Source organism: Hypanus sabinus, chromosome 5 (assembly GCF_030144855.1).
Source record: "Hypanus sabinus isolate sHypSab1 chromosome 5, sHypSab1.hap1, whole genome shotgun sequence".
Taxonomy (NCBI): Eukaryota; Metazoa; Chordata; class Chondrichthyes; order Myliobatiformes; family Dasyatidae; genus Hypanus; species Hypanus sabinus.
In genome coordinates, this window is record NC_082710.1 from 160,416,597 (window position 1) to 160,430,710 (window position 14,114).

General features: G+C 41.5%; 1 protein-coding gene across 1 annotated transcript in view; it reads left to right on the top strand.

Moving 5' to 3' along the window:
• The window catches only part of LOC132394509 (hemicentin-1-like), a 112,784-nt gene that overhangs the window by 84,612 nt on the left and 14,058 nt on the right, over positions 1-14,114 (top strand). Inside the window, exons 5-8 of the mRNA XM_059970766.1 lie at positions 55-168; positions 1,906-1,995; positions 2,962-3,069; positions 5,891-5,983. Of these exons, the coding sequence (XP_059826749.1) occupies positions 55-168; positions 1,906-1,995; positions 2,962-3,069; positions 5,891-5,983 (405 nt within the window). The remainder of the gene's footprint in view (positions 1-54; positions 169-1,905; positions 1,996-2,961; positions 3,070-5,890; positions 5,984-14,114) is intronic.

Below are 14,114 nucleotides of genomic sequence, written 5' to 3' on the forward strand. Positions count from 1 at the left end.
GACATGGCAGAAAAGTGGAGTTGCTTGCTTAACTGAATGTATTTTTGATTACAGCTCTTTCATTGGATGGCAATGCAGCTGTTGCTGTGTTAATCACAGGGTTGATGTTGCCATTAATGTTTCTTATTCCATTGATGTATCTGCTTCTGAAGCCAAATTTAAACAAAGGTAAGTCTCATTTAATTCCAAGCTCCTCTCCAAGTAAATTTGTTACTTTTTTCCTCCTTGTTTATGTGAAAATGAAGAATGGAATAATCATAGCCTTACTGCCCACTCGTCCATGTCCCTGTGACCAGTGCCCTGCATTTCTGACCAGTTGGAGTGGTGCTCACAATGAAACTGACCATCAGGAACTATTCTGGAGGTACCTGTAACTTGACTCCAGAGGGGTCGTTAGGAGAAGTCGTCTTGGGTGAAGATGATCTCTGTTTTTCCTTGATTGACATATTGTGCAGTCATTCATGTTGTGACAATGACATACTGTAGAGATAGATAACCCTAGAGCTTTCCTTCATTCTGGTTTGAAGCAGGTCTGGACAAACACTCGTTATGACCTGGTAGCCATTCCTCTCTAATATTTGGCACAGTATTTTCAGTCCATGACTTTTCCTAAGGGCAGTTTAGCACAAGGAAATACCAGTACATCACCATAAATTGACCTTTTGAAGGAATTTGTCTGTTTAACCTGCACCCTGAATCTACTTTCATGTGGGGCCCAGTCACGCTCTTAATTATATCTCAGATTGGGAAAGCACACAAAGAAAATCTCTTCTTTTCTGAACAAGTTGGTTTATTCAGGCCTGTTACAGTTTACAGTGGAGAGCATGTTGAGTGAGAGGTGAACAATGTTCGACTGATCCAAAAAAACTTCCAACAACTTATAGTATACATGTTGCAGCAGATGCATACAGATTTTACAATTTCTTTGTAGTACTTGACCTTTATTTAACTGCCTGACAAATAGGACTTTGCCTTCCTTTATCACACAGTCATTTTCTTCATTCTCCCTGAAACTGAGTGCTCTAATTTATGGTTTTGTCCTTCTGTCACGTCTCAGTTTATTTTCTGATTAGCTCTCCTGCTCCTAAGCTCTATTCCACCCTCTATTTGTTTATAACTGCTCTAGTTAGCTATGCCTTGTAATCTAAACACTTCCTTGATTTAAGTAGTAGCCTGTTTCTTCTAAGTGACCATTCAGCCACCTCCATTGACCTATTAAAACAAAAAGACACCTGCTGAAAGAGAGTTGTCCCATGAATTTTGTGGTGAGGATTTCCTTGGACCTGGCTCACTGTTTACCAGTGGAGTTTCTGGACAGCCTCTGTTCTTACCTGCATTGAATATTGCAACATTTGGACTGCACTGTCTGCACCCACATTTGGTTAAGCTTACTTCCTGATCCAAAAGACTGACTGATATCCATGAGTATTTGGGCATAGTGACATTTCAATCCTTGATCATAGAATTGACTTCACAGTCAGTTATTGTCACCTTAGGCAAGGCAATGGGAGTTGCAGTATTTGATCATTAGGATAATACAGCTGAGCTAATATTTGATCGTACGTACAAGGGGAACTACAATATATTTGATGTTTCCAGCATGCATTGTCACTGGATAAGAAATTAATAAATTTCTCATTGTAAATAGTTTCTCTGTGATGTTTTTGTCTCCCCTTGGCTTTCCAGCAGCTGCCAATGTAAATGAGCTCCCCAAACTTGGTCTGGCATCTTGTCTTTTCTGAGCTGATTGGGAGTTTAATATCTCCAGCAGCTTGAGCAACCCTGATCCCTTCTCTGTTGCACCATGAACATTGATACATTAAATTGCTTCTGTAGATCTGTTACTATGGATTTCAACTTTTGCTTTCATTGTTTTGTTTTCCTTTTCTCATTTTTCAATTGCAGCTTTGAGAGTCAGAAGATGGTTGTCTATCTATAACCCTATTTTCCTTTTTGTCGTCTTCATTACTATGATTTCCTGGATGGTGATTACAGGTATGAGCTCAAATGTTATTGTATATTTGCATGAAAAAGATGAACTTAGAGATATTTAAAGCATCTTTAGCCACAGGTGAAGTGCCAGGGAATTGGATGATAGCTAATCTTGTTCCGTTGTTCAAGAAAGGCTTTAAGAATAAGCCAGGAAATTATAGGCTGGTGAGCCTGACATCAGTAGTGGACAACAAATTGGAGGGTATTCTAACGAACCAGATATATAAGTAAGTGATAGGTAGGGACTGATGAGGGGTAGTCATCATGGCTTTGTACATGGTGGGTCATGTCTCACCAATCTTATAGGGTTCTTTTAGCAGGTTACCAGGAATGTTGATAATGACAAGACTGTGGATGTTTACATGAACCTTATCAAAGACCTTGACAAGGACCCGTATGGGAGGTTGGTCAAGAAGGTTCAGTTGATTGGCATTCAGGTTGATGTAGTAAATTGGATTAGTCATTGGATAAGCCAGAGAATGGTAGTACTGTAGATGGTTGCTGCTCTGACTGCAGGCCTGTGACTAGCTTACATAGGTTTGGACTTTATTCCCTGGAGCTCGAAGAATGCAAGGAGATTGAAGGAGATCTGCCACTAGAAGTAAGTGGTGGATGAAGGTTCAATTTCAAAATTTAAGAGATATTTCAATAGGTACATGGATGGGAGAGGTAAGAAGAACTGTGATCCAGATGCAAGTCGATAGGACTAGGCAGATTAATTGTTTGGCATGGGTAGATGGGTTGAAGGATCTATTCTGTTTTCAGACTCTGCAACAGTAAGGTGGTGAAAGTGAATGTGGAATTCTTTTCTTACTGGTGAAATTCACTGCTGTCCTATTCCAAGGAATTGACAGGTTTTGCAAACATCATTTTTAGTGACCATCACCTGCTGATGGAGGTGCAGCTTTTATTCTCTCATCATCTTGATTTATCACAGATTTTGTGATTCATATTTATTTTTTCTTGCAGGCTTTGCACAAGAAGACATTGTAATTGTTACGTCGTCGGTTATGGGATTGGTACTTTCTGCAGCAAATGCTATTACATTTCTCTTTTGGACATGGAAAGAATTCCCAGGTACCTGTTATTGTAATCTGCACCTTAGCATAAATGCACATATATCTCCAAAGTCACCAACATTAACAGAACCAAATAAGAGAATGAAACACGACCAATCCACACCACCCCCACACTCCTGTCCCAACAACTCCTCCCAACACAGCTGTTTGAACAACACCCCCACTGCTGTCCCAACAACACCCCCACTGCTGTCCCAACAACACCCCCCCACTGCTGACCCAACACCACCCCTCATTCATCCATTAATCCTCCCTCCATCTCATTAACAGCCCCTGCAGTGGGATATAATTCATCTACATCTTGCCTAATTGTGAATTTGTGCTTTGCAATTACACAATCACCTGTATTGAGTTTAGTTGATTACAGAGTGGTATTTTTACAAACAGGGAAACATAGAAAAACCCACAGAACAATACAGGCCCTTCAGCCCACAATACTGTATCGAACATGTACTTACCTTAGAAATTACCTAGGGTTACCCATAGCCCTCTATTTTTCTAAGCTCCATGTACCTATCCAGGAGTGTCTTAAAAGACCCTATCATATCTGCCTCCACCACCATTGCTGGCAGCCCATTCCATGCACTCACCACTCTTTGGAAATATAGGGAAGACAGGAAATAGCAATAGGCTCCGCCTCATTGTTAGGTTTTCTAGTTTGTCTATATTTTCACAGTTTCTGGAAGGATCAGCAGAATCCTTAAAAAATATTGGATTGATACCATTCACAAACCTGCAAGGAAATTCAAGTCACAGCTCATGCAGGTCAAAGATGACTTTGGACTCGGGTTAGCTGGCACTTACAGGATTCCCTGTGAATGCAGGGCAGCATATATCGGCTAGATGGGATGCATGTTGGAAACACGTATCGAGGAACAAAGGAGGTGTATCTGTTCGGGTTACCCAGAGAAATCGACGGTAGCAGAACATTCATTTGCAATGGCAATAGGATTGACTATGACTGCACAAAACTACTGTGCCACACCAATGACTTTTGAGACTGTCAGAAGAAGGAAGCAATTGAAATAAAACGAGAGGAAAAAATTTTTAACAAAGATGAAAGTCACGCTGTACATAAGAACTAGAATTTGATTGTAATCATAGTGGCAGAGCAGGAACCTAATTGGATGAGGACTAACCAGTCAGGAGGGATGGAATGCAGGGGTATAAATACCACCTGACTAGACATGCCCAGGCATTATCCCTGAAGAAGTTGGCAGAGTTTGTCATCGAAACATTGGTTATAATCGATACCTGTACCTGGATTGAAGCCCGAGAAGAGTTTATTTGTCATATACGCTGGAAAAGCACTAGATCCTTCCTAATAGGCAGCAGATCAGCAGATTAGCAGATCCTAATGAGCAAATTAATAGAAGCTTACCAGGAGAACATTCAAATGATAAAGCATGGTGTTAATGAATGATTGAGGGCTGCAATAATGCATACGCAGATCAGGGTAAACAGATAAATCTTGTAGTGGTGGAATTTGGTTTAGTGACAGAGTGAGTATGTGAATACACACTCTGCTCTGGGTTTAAGCACAATCCCCCATTGGTCTAACTCAGTTTTGGACTATTTCCTGATGTATAACTGAGCTTGAAGAGGAAATAGGACAGAAGTGTACAGAACAGTAAGGAGCACGTGAGGGTTAATTGCAAAGAAAACAGAATGATCTCAGTCACAACCATTCATGGGTTTGCTGCACTCATAGAAGTCTTCGGGAGGATAGATTAGTGAGGCATTGGTGAACTGGGCAATCTTTATACCTGAACAGTCTTTGAACAAACATTTTTGACAATGAAGAGCAAGATCTGTGGTGTAACTGGATCTCACAATGGTTAATTGATTTTCCACTCGGAACACATGCTTATCTAATCTCTGAGATGTGTGGGAGTAGAGACAATGGACTCAGTGATATTGGAGGGGGCACAACTTCTGAGGCGTGAATTGCATAGCTTGTAATTTGAAAATATAGTGAGAGGGTATGTGAAATCAAATACATTCCACAAGTGGGACTTGGATGGGGTGCAAAGAAAAATGGAGCAGCAGCACCACTTTCTGGAAAGTAATGGATGACAAGCAAAACCTTACTGGATCCGCAGCAACGTCTGAATGAATAATGACAGATGCTTGGTAAGGGAGAGATGTCTCTTTCATCTGGAGGTGATCAATTCTTTGGATCTAGTTCACCAGTTACCAATGGATTTACTGGGAATTGTCTGTCTTTATATACTTTTAAATGCCAAATCATTTTTACATTTCAGCCTGCTCCTTGTATAGTTAAGCTTCACTTTGTCTCATGCTGGTGAGCATTTCAGTGCAGTGATGTTCCAATATTCAACTTCTGAACAATATTGAAAGCCAAACAGTATAGTTACACTCCAAAGGCAGGGATTGATTATTGTCAAGACTGGCAAGACCATATCAATTGGTCATTGACAATAGGTTCTTATTTAATTTGCTGGATATGTACATAGAGAAGCATCGGTGAAGTGGCATGCCCATCTGAAGGGACTGCAGATAATGGAAAACCTAGATAATCAAATATGTTTCCAGAGGCAAACCAGCATCTTCACACCTGCCCGTGTCATTGAACTCTCCATACCTTCGGCATTCCCGTGGCCTGACATCTGGCCCATCTGTGAGATGGTTGTGTAGCATCATATTGAGGAGGTTCGACACCAACCTGACCAGCTGAGGCCCATTTCCACAACATGCAACACTTCATTTATTAATCCTGTATTGAATCATTTGTGTCAACCTGTTATTTCAGTTTTCATATAGCTTTAATGTTTTTTATTTCTCCACATGGAATCTAGGAGAAAAATGCTGGAGGTGGTCCCTGAATATTTGTAACATTGTGTCTCTTGTCAGCATCCTCATTGCCTTCATTTGCTGGATTGTATTCAAAGGTAAGGGCAAAGATATTCCTTATTAACATGAAAATGGAAAATTTGGTATGATGTACAATGTTGGACTGAATGAGCATCACAGTCAGTACATTGTAGGCTGTTTTTCTCTGGGACAACCACACCTACAGTGTAGTAGTTTATGAAAGATCAGATTGTGTGTCAGGACTTATAGAAGCCATTTGATGAAATCCAGCATGTTCAATTTCACAAAATGGAAGGCATTGATAATTGGGTCAATGAATGAACAAATAAGTCACTTGCAGGAGGTGGAGAATAAGGATAACTTGCAAGGACACGAGTTGGCAGGATGTGAGTAATGGTGTCCTGCAAGAATTTCTGGGTCTGTAGCTTTTCACATTCTGGCTCAGGTGATTAGATAGAGTCATATAAGCAAGTTTTCCAAAGGTGAAAAGATGGATGATATTCAACAGGGTGGATGGCAACATTACATCAGAGAGATTGAAAGGTGACATAGGATCAGAAATTGTAGAATCCTTGGGTGGAGTTAAGAAACCCCAAGGGCAAAATAGTAGATAAATATCAGCCTCTGAACAGCAGCCAGGATGTAGGGTACAAATTACAAAGGAATCTCGAAAAGGCATGTAATGAAGTTCATTAGCATGGGCATGGGGGATTTCAATATGCAGGTAGACAGGGAAAAGCAAATTGGTGCTGGACCCAAGAGAAGGAATTTGTAGAATGCCTGTGAGATTTAAGTTCAATTGTATTTCAACCATACATGAGTACCCATGAATACAATCAAACAAAGCAACATTACTTTGGGGCCAATATGCAAAACAGTACCAACAGTCATACACATCACAAGCCAAATATAGCATATTTAAGACAAGACCAAACTACAGTCACACAAAAAATGTATATAGAAGTCCCTAGGTCCATAAACGTCACAGCAGTCTGCAGTTGAAGACAATACAGCTCGTCTTCCACTGGACACCAGCAAGGACACTGCACCACCGCCTTCAGCACCAACTCCGATGCCTCTCTCCTGGATGTCTTAAGGCCTGGTTCTCACTACAACTGTGGTCACACAGCTCCGCCAGCATCAGTTCCACCAATAAACCAGTGAACCGGACTTGCAGCATTCCAGATTACCAATGCGCAATGGGGTCTTGCAATCACAAGAAAAGTGACTAAGACAATCACTTGCTGTTAGACTGCGCACCGCCTTCACACACCAACTCCAACTTCTCTCTGTTGTAGGCCGGAACATGGTTTGCACCAAGTCCAGCTCCTTTGGTTTCTCTGCCAACGAGCAACTCATTGATGGCATAGACTTGTGTGTTTTCAAAACATGAGAAAATTTCCAGATGCTTGAAATCTAAAGCAACACATACATGCTGGAGGAACTCAGCAGGCCAGGCAGCATCTGTGGAAAAGATATTTGGAGCAGAGACCCTTCATCAGGACTGAGAAATTTGAAAATTTCCAGTCCTCTGGAACCAATCCAGAATCTAGTGATTATTGAAGGTCACTACTAATGCCCCCACAATCTGTTTAGCTACCTCCTTCAGAACCATGGGGTATAGTCTATTCTGTCCAGGTGATTTAGATATCTTCAGACTTCCATAACCATATATAACCATATAACAATCACAGCACGGATACAGGCCATCTTGGCCCTCCTAGTCCATGCCGAACCCTTAATCTCACCTAGTCCCACCTACCCGCACTCAGCCCATAACCCTCCACTCCTTTCCTGTCCATATACCTATCCAATTTTACCCTTAAAGACACAACCGAACTGGCCTCTACTACTTCTACAGGAAGCTCATTCCACACAGCTATCACTCTTTGAGTAAAGAAATACCCCCTCGTGTTTCCCTTAAACTTCTGCCCCCTAACTCTCAAATCATGTCCTCTAGTTTGAATCTCCCCTACTCTCAATGGAAACAGCCTGTTCACATCAACTCTATCTATCCCTCTCAACATTTTAAATACCTCAATCAAATCCCCCCTCAACCTTCTACGCTCCAATGAATAGAGACCTAACTTGTTCAACCTTTCTCTGTAACTTAATTGCTGAAACCCAGGTAACATCCTAGTAAATCGTCTCTGCACTCTCTCTAATTTATTGATATCTTTCCTATAATTCGGTGACCAGAACTGCACACAATATTCCAAATTTGGCCTTACCAATGCCTTGTACAACTTTAACATTACATCCCAACTTCTGTACTCAATGCTTTGATTTATAAAGGCCAGCATTCCAAAAGCCCTCTTCACCACCCTATCTACATGAGACTCCACTTTCAGGGAACTATGCACTGTTATTCCTAGATCTCTCTGTTCCTCTGCATTCCTCAATGCCCTACCATTTACTCTGTATGTTCTATTTGGATTATTCCTGCCAAAATGTAGAACCTCACACTTCTCAGCATTAAACTCCATCTGCCAACGTTCAGCCCATTCTTCTAACCGGCATAAATCTCCCTGCAAGCTTTGAAAATCCACCTCATTATCCACAACACCTCCTACCTTAGTATCATCAGCATACTTACTAATCCAATTTACCACCCCATCATCCAGATCATTTATGTATATTACAAACAACGTTGGGCCCAAAACAGATCCCTGAGGCACCCCGCTAGTCACCGGCCTCCATCCCGATAAACAATTATCCACCACTACTCTCTGGCATCTCCCATCTAGCCACTGTTGAATCCATTTTATTACTCCAGCATTAATACCTAACGACTGAACCTTCTTAACTAATCTTCCATGTGGAACTTTGTCAAAGGCTTTGCTGAAGTCCATATAGACTACATCCACTGCCTTACCCTCATCAACATTCCTCGTAACTTCTTCAAAAAATTCAATAAGGTTTGTCAAACATGACCTTCCACGCACAAATCCATGCTGGCTACTTCTAATCAGATCCTGTCTATCCAGATAATTATAAATACTATCTCTAAGAATACTTTCCACTAATTTACCCACCACTGATGTCAAACCGACAGGTCTATAATTGCTAGGCTTCCTTCTAGAACCCTTTTTAAACAATGGAACCACATGAGCAATACGCCAATCCTCCGGCACAATCCCCGTTTCTAATGACATATTAAAGATCTCCGTCAGAGCTCCTGCTATTTCTACACAAACTTCCCTCAAGGTCCTGGGGAATATCCTGTCAGGACCCGGAGATTTATCCACTTTTTAAATTTCTTAAAAGCGCCAGTACCTCCACCTCTTTAATTGTCATAGGTTCCATAACTTACTTACTTGTTTCCCACACCTTAGACAATCTCGAACACTCTCGAATTTCTGGCATACTGCTGGTGTGTCCCACAGGGAAGAGTGAGACAAAATACAAGTCCTGATGAAGGGTCTCAGCCTTAAACGTTGACTCTCTTCCATAGATGCTGCCTGGCTTGCTGAGTTCCTCCAGCATTTTGTGTGTTGCAGAGTTTAAAGTTCTTAATGTCCATTCGGGTCTTACAATCATAAAATATATACATTTAAAAAAGACAGTAACACCTTTTGTTATAGTTAAGATGCTTTCTAGAGCAGCTTATGGTTGAGTGCACTGGGGTAAAGGCAATTCTGGATTGGGTGTGGTGTACTTGATTAGTAAACTTAAGGTAAAGAAGCCCTTTGGAGGTGATGATCATAACATGTTAGAATTCACCCTGCAATTTTAGAGGGAGCAGCTAAAGTCAGATGTATTTGTTCACAGTGGAGTAAAGGATATGAGGCCTCCAAGATGAGCTGACCAAAGTTAATTGGAAGGGGACAGTAGCAGGGATGATTGCAGAACAGCAATGGCTGGAGTTTATAGCAGCAATTCAGAAGACGCAGGATAGATATAATGCAAATAAGAGAAATCATTCTAAAGAGGGAATGAGGCAACCTTGGCTAACAAGAGAAGTGAAAGACAGCATAAAAGCCAAAGGTATAGCAAAAAATAATGGGAGCTAGAAAATTGGGAAGCTATTAAAATCCAATTTAGGGCAAATAAAAACAATAAGAGACAAAAGATGAAATAAGAAGATAGCTAGCCAGTAATATAAAAGATGATAAAAACATTTTTTCAGAGGTATAAAGTAAAAGAGAGGAAAGAGTCATGAAAAATGACAGTGGAGTGGGGATAAAAAATGGTGGATGAACTAAATATGTATTTTGCCTCACTGCACTGTGGAAGACACTAGCAGTATGCCAGAAATTTGTGAGTGTCATGCAAGTCTGAAGACACCTAAGTCACCTGGACCAGATAGACGACACCTCATGGTTCTGAAAGAGGTAGCTAAGCAGATTGTGGTGGCGTTAGTAATGGTCTTCAATATTCACTGGATTCTGGAATGGTTCTGGAAATTTTCAAATGTCTTGCCAGTCTGTAAGAAGGGAGGGATACAGAAGAAAGGAGATCATAGACCAGTTAGCCTGACTTTAGTGGAGAGGCAGATTTTAGAGTCCATTATTAAGGATGAGAATTCAGGGTACTTGGAGACACATGATAGATAAGGCCAAAATCAGCAGGGTTTCCTTCAAGGGAAATCTCGCCTGTTGGGGTTATTTGAGGAAATAACAGGCAGGTTTGACAAAGGAAAGTCAGTGGATATTGTTTACTTGAATTTTCAGAATGCCTTTAAGAAAGTTCCCCATACGAGGCTGCTAAACAAGTTAAAGCTCATGGTAGTACAGGAAAGATACTAGCATGGATAGAAGATTGGCTGACTGGCAGGAAGCAAAGCAGTGTGAATGAAGGGGCCTTTTCTGATTGGCTGCTGGTGTCTTTTGAACTTTTGCAGGACTTGGTGTTGGGTCCGCTACTTTTCACATTATACATTAATGATCTGGTTGACAGAAGTGATGGCTTTGTACCCAAGTTTGTGGACAATACAAAGATAGTTAGAGGGGCAGGCAGTATTGAGGAAGCAAGGAGTTTACAGAAGGACTTGGACAGAAGAGGAGAATGGGCAAAGAAATGGCAGGTGGAATACAGTGTAGGCAAGAGTTTAGTCATGCACTTTAGTAGAAGGAATAAAAGCGTAGATTATTATCTAAAAGGGGAGCAAATTAAGAAATCAGAGATACAAAAAGACTTTAGTGTCCATGTGTAGGATTCCCAAAAGGTTAACTTGTAGGTTGTGCCACTAGTAAGGAAGGCAAATGTAATGTTATTCATTTTGAAATGACTAGAATATAAAAGCAAGGATGTACTGCAATGCCGAGGCTCTATAAGGCACTGGTGTAATCACATGTGGAGTATTGTAAGCAGTTATGGACTCCTCACCTAAGAAAAGAAGTGCTGGCGTTGGAGTGGCTCCAGGGAGGTTCATTAGAATGATCCCAGGAATACAAGGGTTACTTTATGAGGACTGTTTGATGGCTCTGAGCCACTCCTCACTGGAATTTAGAAAAATGAGTGGGAAATCTCATTGAAACCTATCGAATATTGAAAGGCCTATATAGAGTGGGTGTGGAGAGCATGCTTCCTATAGTTGGGGAGTCTAGAACCAGAGGGCGCAGCTTTGAAATACAAGGATGTCCCTTTAGAACAGAAATAAGGAGGAATTTTTTAGCTAGAGGGTAGTGTATCTGTGGGATTCATTGCCACAGACTGATATGAAGTTATTAGATGTGTCTGAAGCAGATGTTGATACATTCTTGATTAGTAAGGGTGTCAAATGGTATGGGGAAAAGGCAGGATAATAAATTGTCTACAATAAAATGGCAGGACTTGGGGGATTCTGTTGCCATTTCTATAGCTCTGGGTTTTTATGGGATGGGGTTGCTAGTCCTATACCCAAATTTCATCCTTTTGCAGAAGTGCTTGACCAGGAAATTTGGGACAGAGAATTGACCATTCCAGGACACAATATGAATTGAAAAGATGAAGAGAAAATTAGTAGAGTAGAGGTAGAAACATAGAAACGGAGAACGCCTACAGCACAATACAGGCCCTTCAGCCTACAATGCTGTATCAAACATGTACTTGATTTAGAAATTACGAAGGATTACTCAGAGCCCTCTATTTTACTAAGCTCCATGTAGCTTTCCAGGAGTCTCTTAAAAGACCCTATCATTTCCGCCTCCACCATTGTTGCCAGCAGTCCATTCCACACACTCACCACTCTCTGGGTTAAAAACTCACCCTGAACATCTCCTCTGTACCTACTTCCAGGCACCTTAAAACTGTGCCCTCTTGTGTTAGCCATTTCAGACCAGGAAAAAATCCTCTGACAATTCACACGTTCAATGCCTCTCACCATCTTACACATCTCTCAGGTCACCTCTAATCCACTGTTGATCCAAGGAGAAAAGGCCGAGTTCTTTCAACCTATTCTCATAAGGCATGCTCCCCAATCCAGGCAACATCCTTGTAAATATCTTCTGCACCCTTTCTATGGTTTCTACATCCTTCCTGGAGTGAGGCGACCAGAACTGAGCGCAGTACTCCAAGTGGGATCTCACCAGGGTCCTATATAGTTGTAAGATTACCTCTTGGCTCCTAAAATTAATCCCACAGTTAATGAAGGCCAATGTACCGTATGCCTTCCTAACCACAGTGTCAACATGCACAGCAGATTTGAGTGTCCTGTGGACTCAGACCATAAGATCACTCTGAACCTTCACACTGCCAAGAGTCTTACCATTAGTACTATCATATTTGACCTACCAAAATGAATCACTTCACACTTATCTGGGTTGAACTCCATCTGCCACTTCTCAGCCCAGTTTTGCATCTTATCAATGTCCTGCTGTAACCTCTGACAGCCCTCCACACTATCCACTACACCCCAACCTTTGTGTCATCAATAAATTTACTAACCCATCCCTGCACTTCCTCATCCAGGTCACGTATAAAAATCACGAAGAGAGGGATCCTAGAACAGATCCCTGAGGCACACCATCTGTCACCGAACTCTATTCAGAATATAACCCATCTGAAACCACTCTTTGCCTTCTGTGGGCAAGCCAGTTCTGGATCCACAAAGCAATGTCCCCTTGGATCCCATGCCTCCTTACTTTCTCAATAACCCTTGCATGGGGTGCCTTATCAAATGCTTTGCTGAATCCATTTACACTACTTCTACTGCTGTACCTTCATCAATGTGTTTAGTCACATCCTCAAAAAATTCAATCAGGCTTGTAAGGCACCACTTGCCTTTGACAACGCCATGCTGACTATTCCAAATCATATTATGCCTCCCCAAATGTTCATAAATCCTGACTCACAGGATCTTTTCCATCAACTTACCAACTACTGAAGTAAGACTCAGTGGTCTATAAGTTCCTGGGCTCTCTCTACTCCCTTTCCTGAATAAGGGAACAACATCTGCAGCCCTCCAATCCCCAGGAACCTCTCTCATCCACATTGATGATGCAAAGATCATTGCCAGATGCTCAGCAATATCCTCCTTCACCTCCAACAGTCGACTGGGCTACATCTCATCTGTTCCCAGTGACATTTCCAACTTGATGCTTTCCAAAAGCTCCAGCACATCCTCTTTCTTAATATCCACATAAAAAATAAAAGCAGAAGTAGGCCATCTGACCCACCGAGCCTGCCCCACCATTCAATAAGATCATGGCAAACCTATCCGTAAGCTCTGCTTCATCTACCTGCCTTTTCTTCATAGCCCGTAATTCACTTACTATGTAAAAACCTATCTAACTGTTTTTTTGATATATTTAGTGAAAAAGCCTCAACTGCTTCCCTGGGCAGAGAATTCCACAGATTCACCACTCCCTGGGAAAAACAGTTTCTCCTTATCTCCATCCTCAATCTTCTCCCCTGAATGTTGAACCAATGTTCCCTAGTTCTAGTCTCACCGAACAATGGAAACAACTTTCCTTCTTCTATCTTATCTATCCCTTTAAAGATTTTATATAAGATCCCCCCTCATTCTTATGAACTCCGGAGAGTATAGTCCCAGGCAACTCAATTGCTCCTCATAGGTTAACCCCTTCATCCCTGGAATCAACCTGGTGAACCTCCTCTGCACTGCCTCCAAAGCCAGTATATCCTTCCTCAAGTATAGAGACCAGAACTGCGCACAGAACTCCAGGCGCAGCCTCACCAGTACCCTGTATAGCTGCAGCATGACCTCCCTGCTCTTGAATTCAATCCCTCTAACAATGAAGGCCAACATTCCATTTGCCTTCTTAA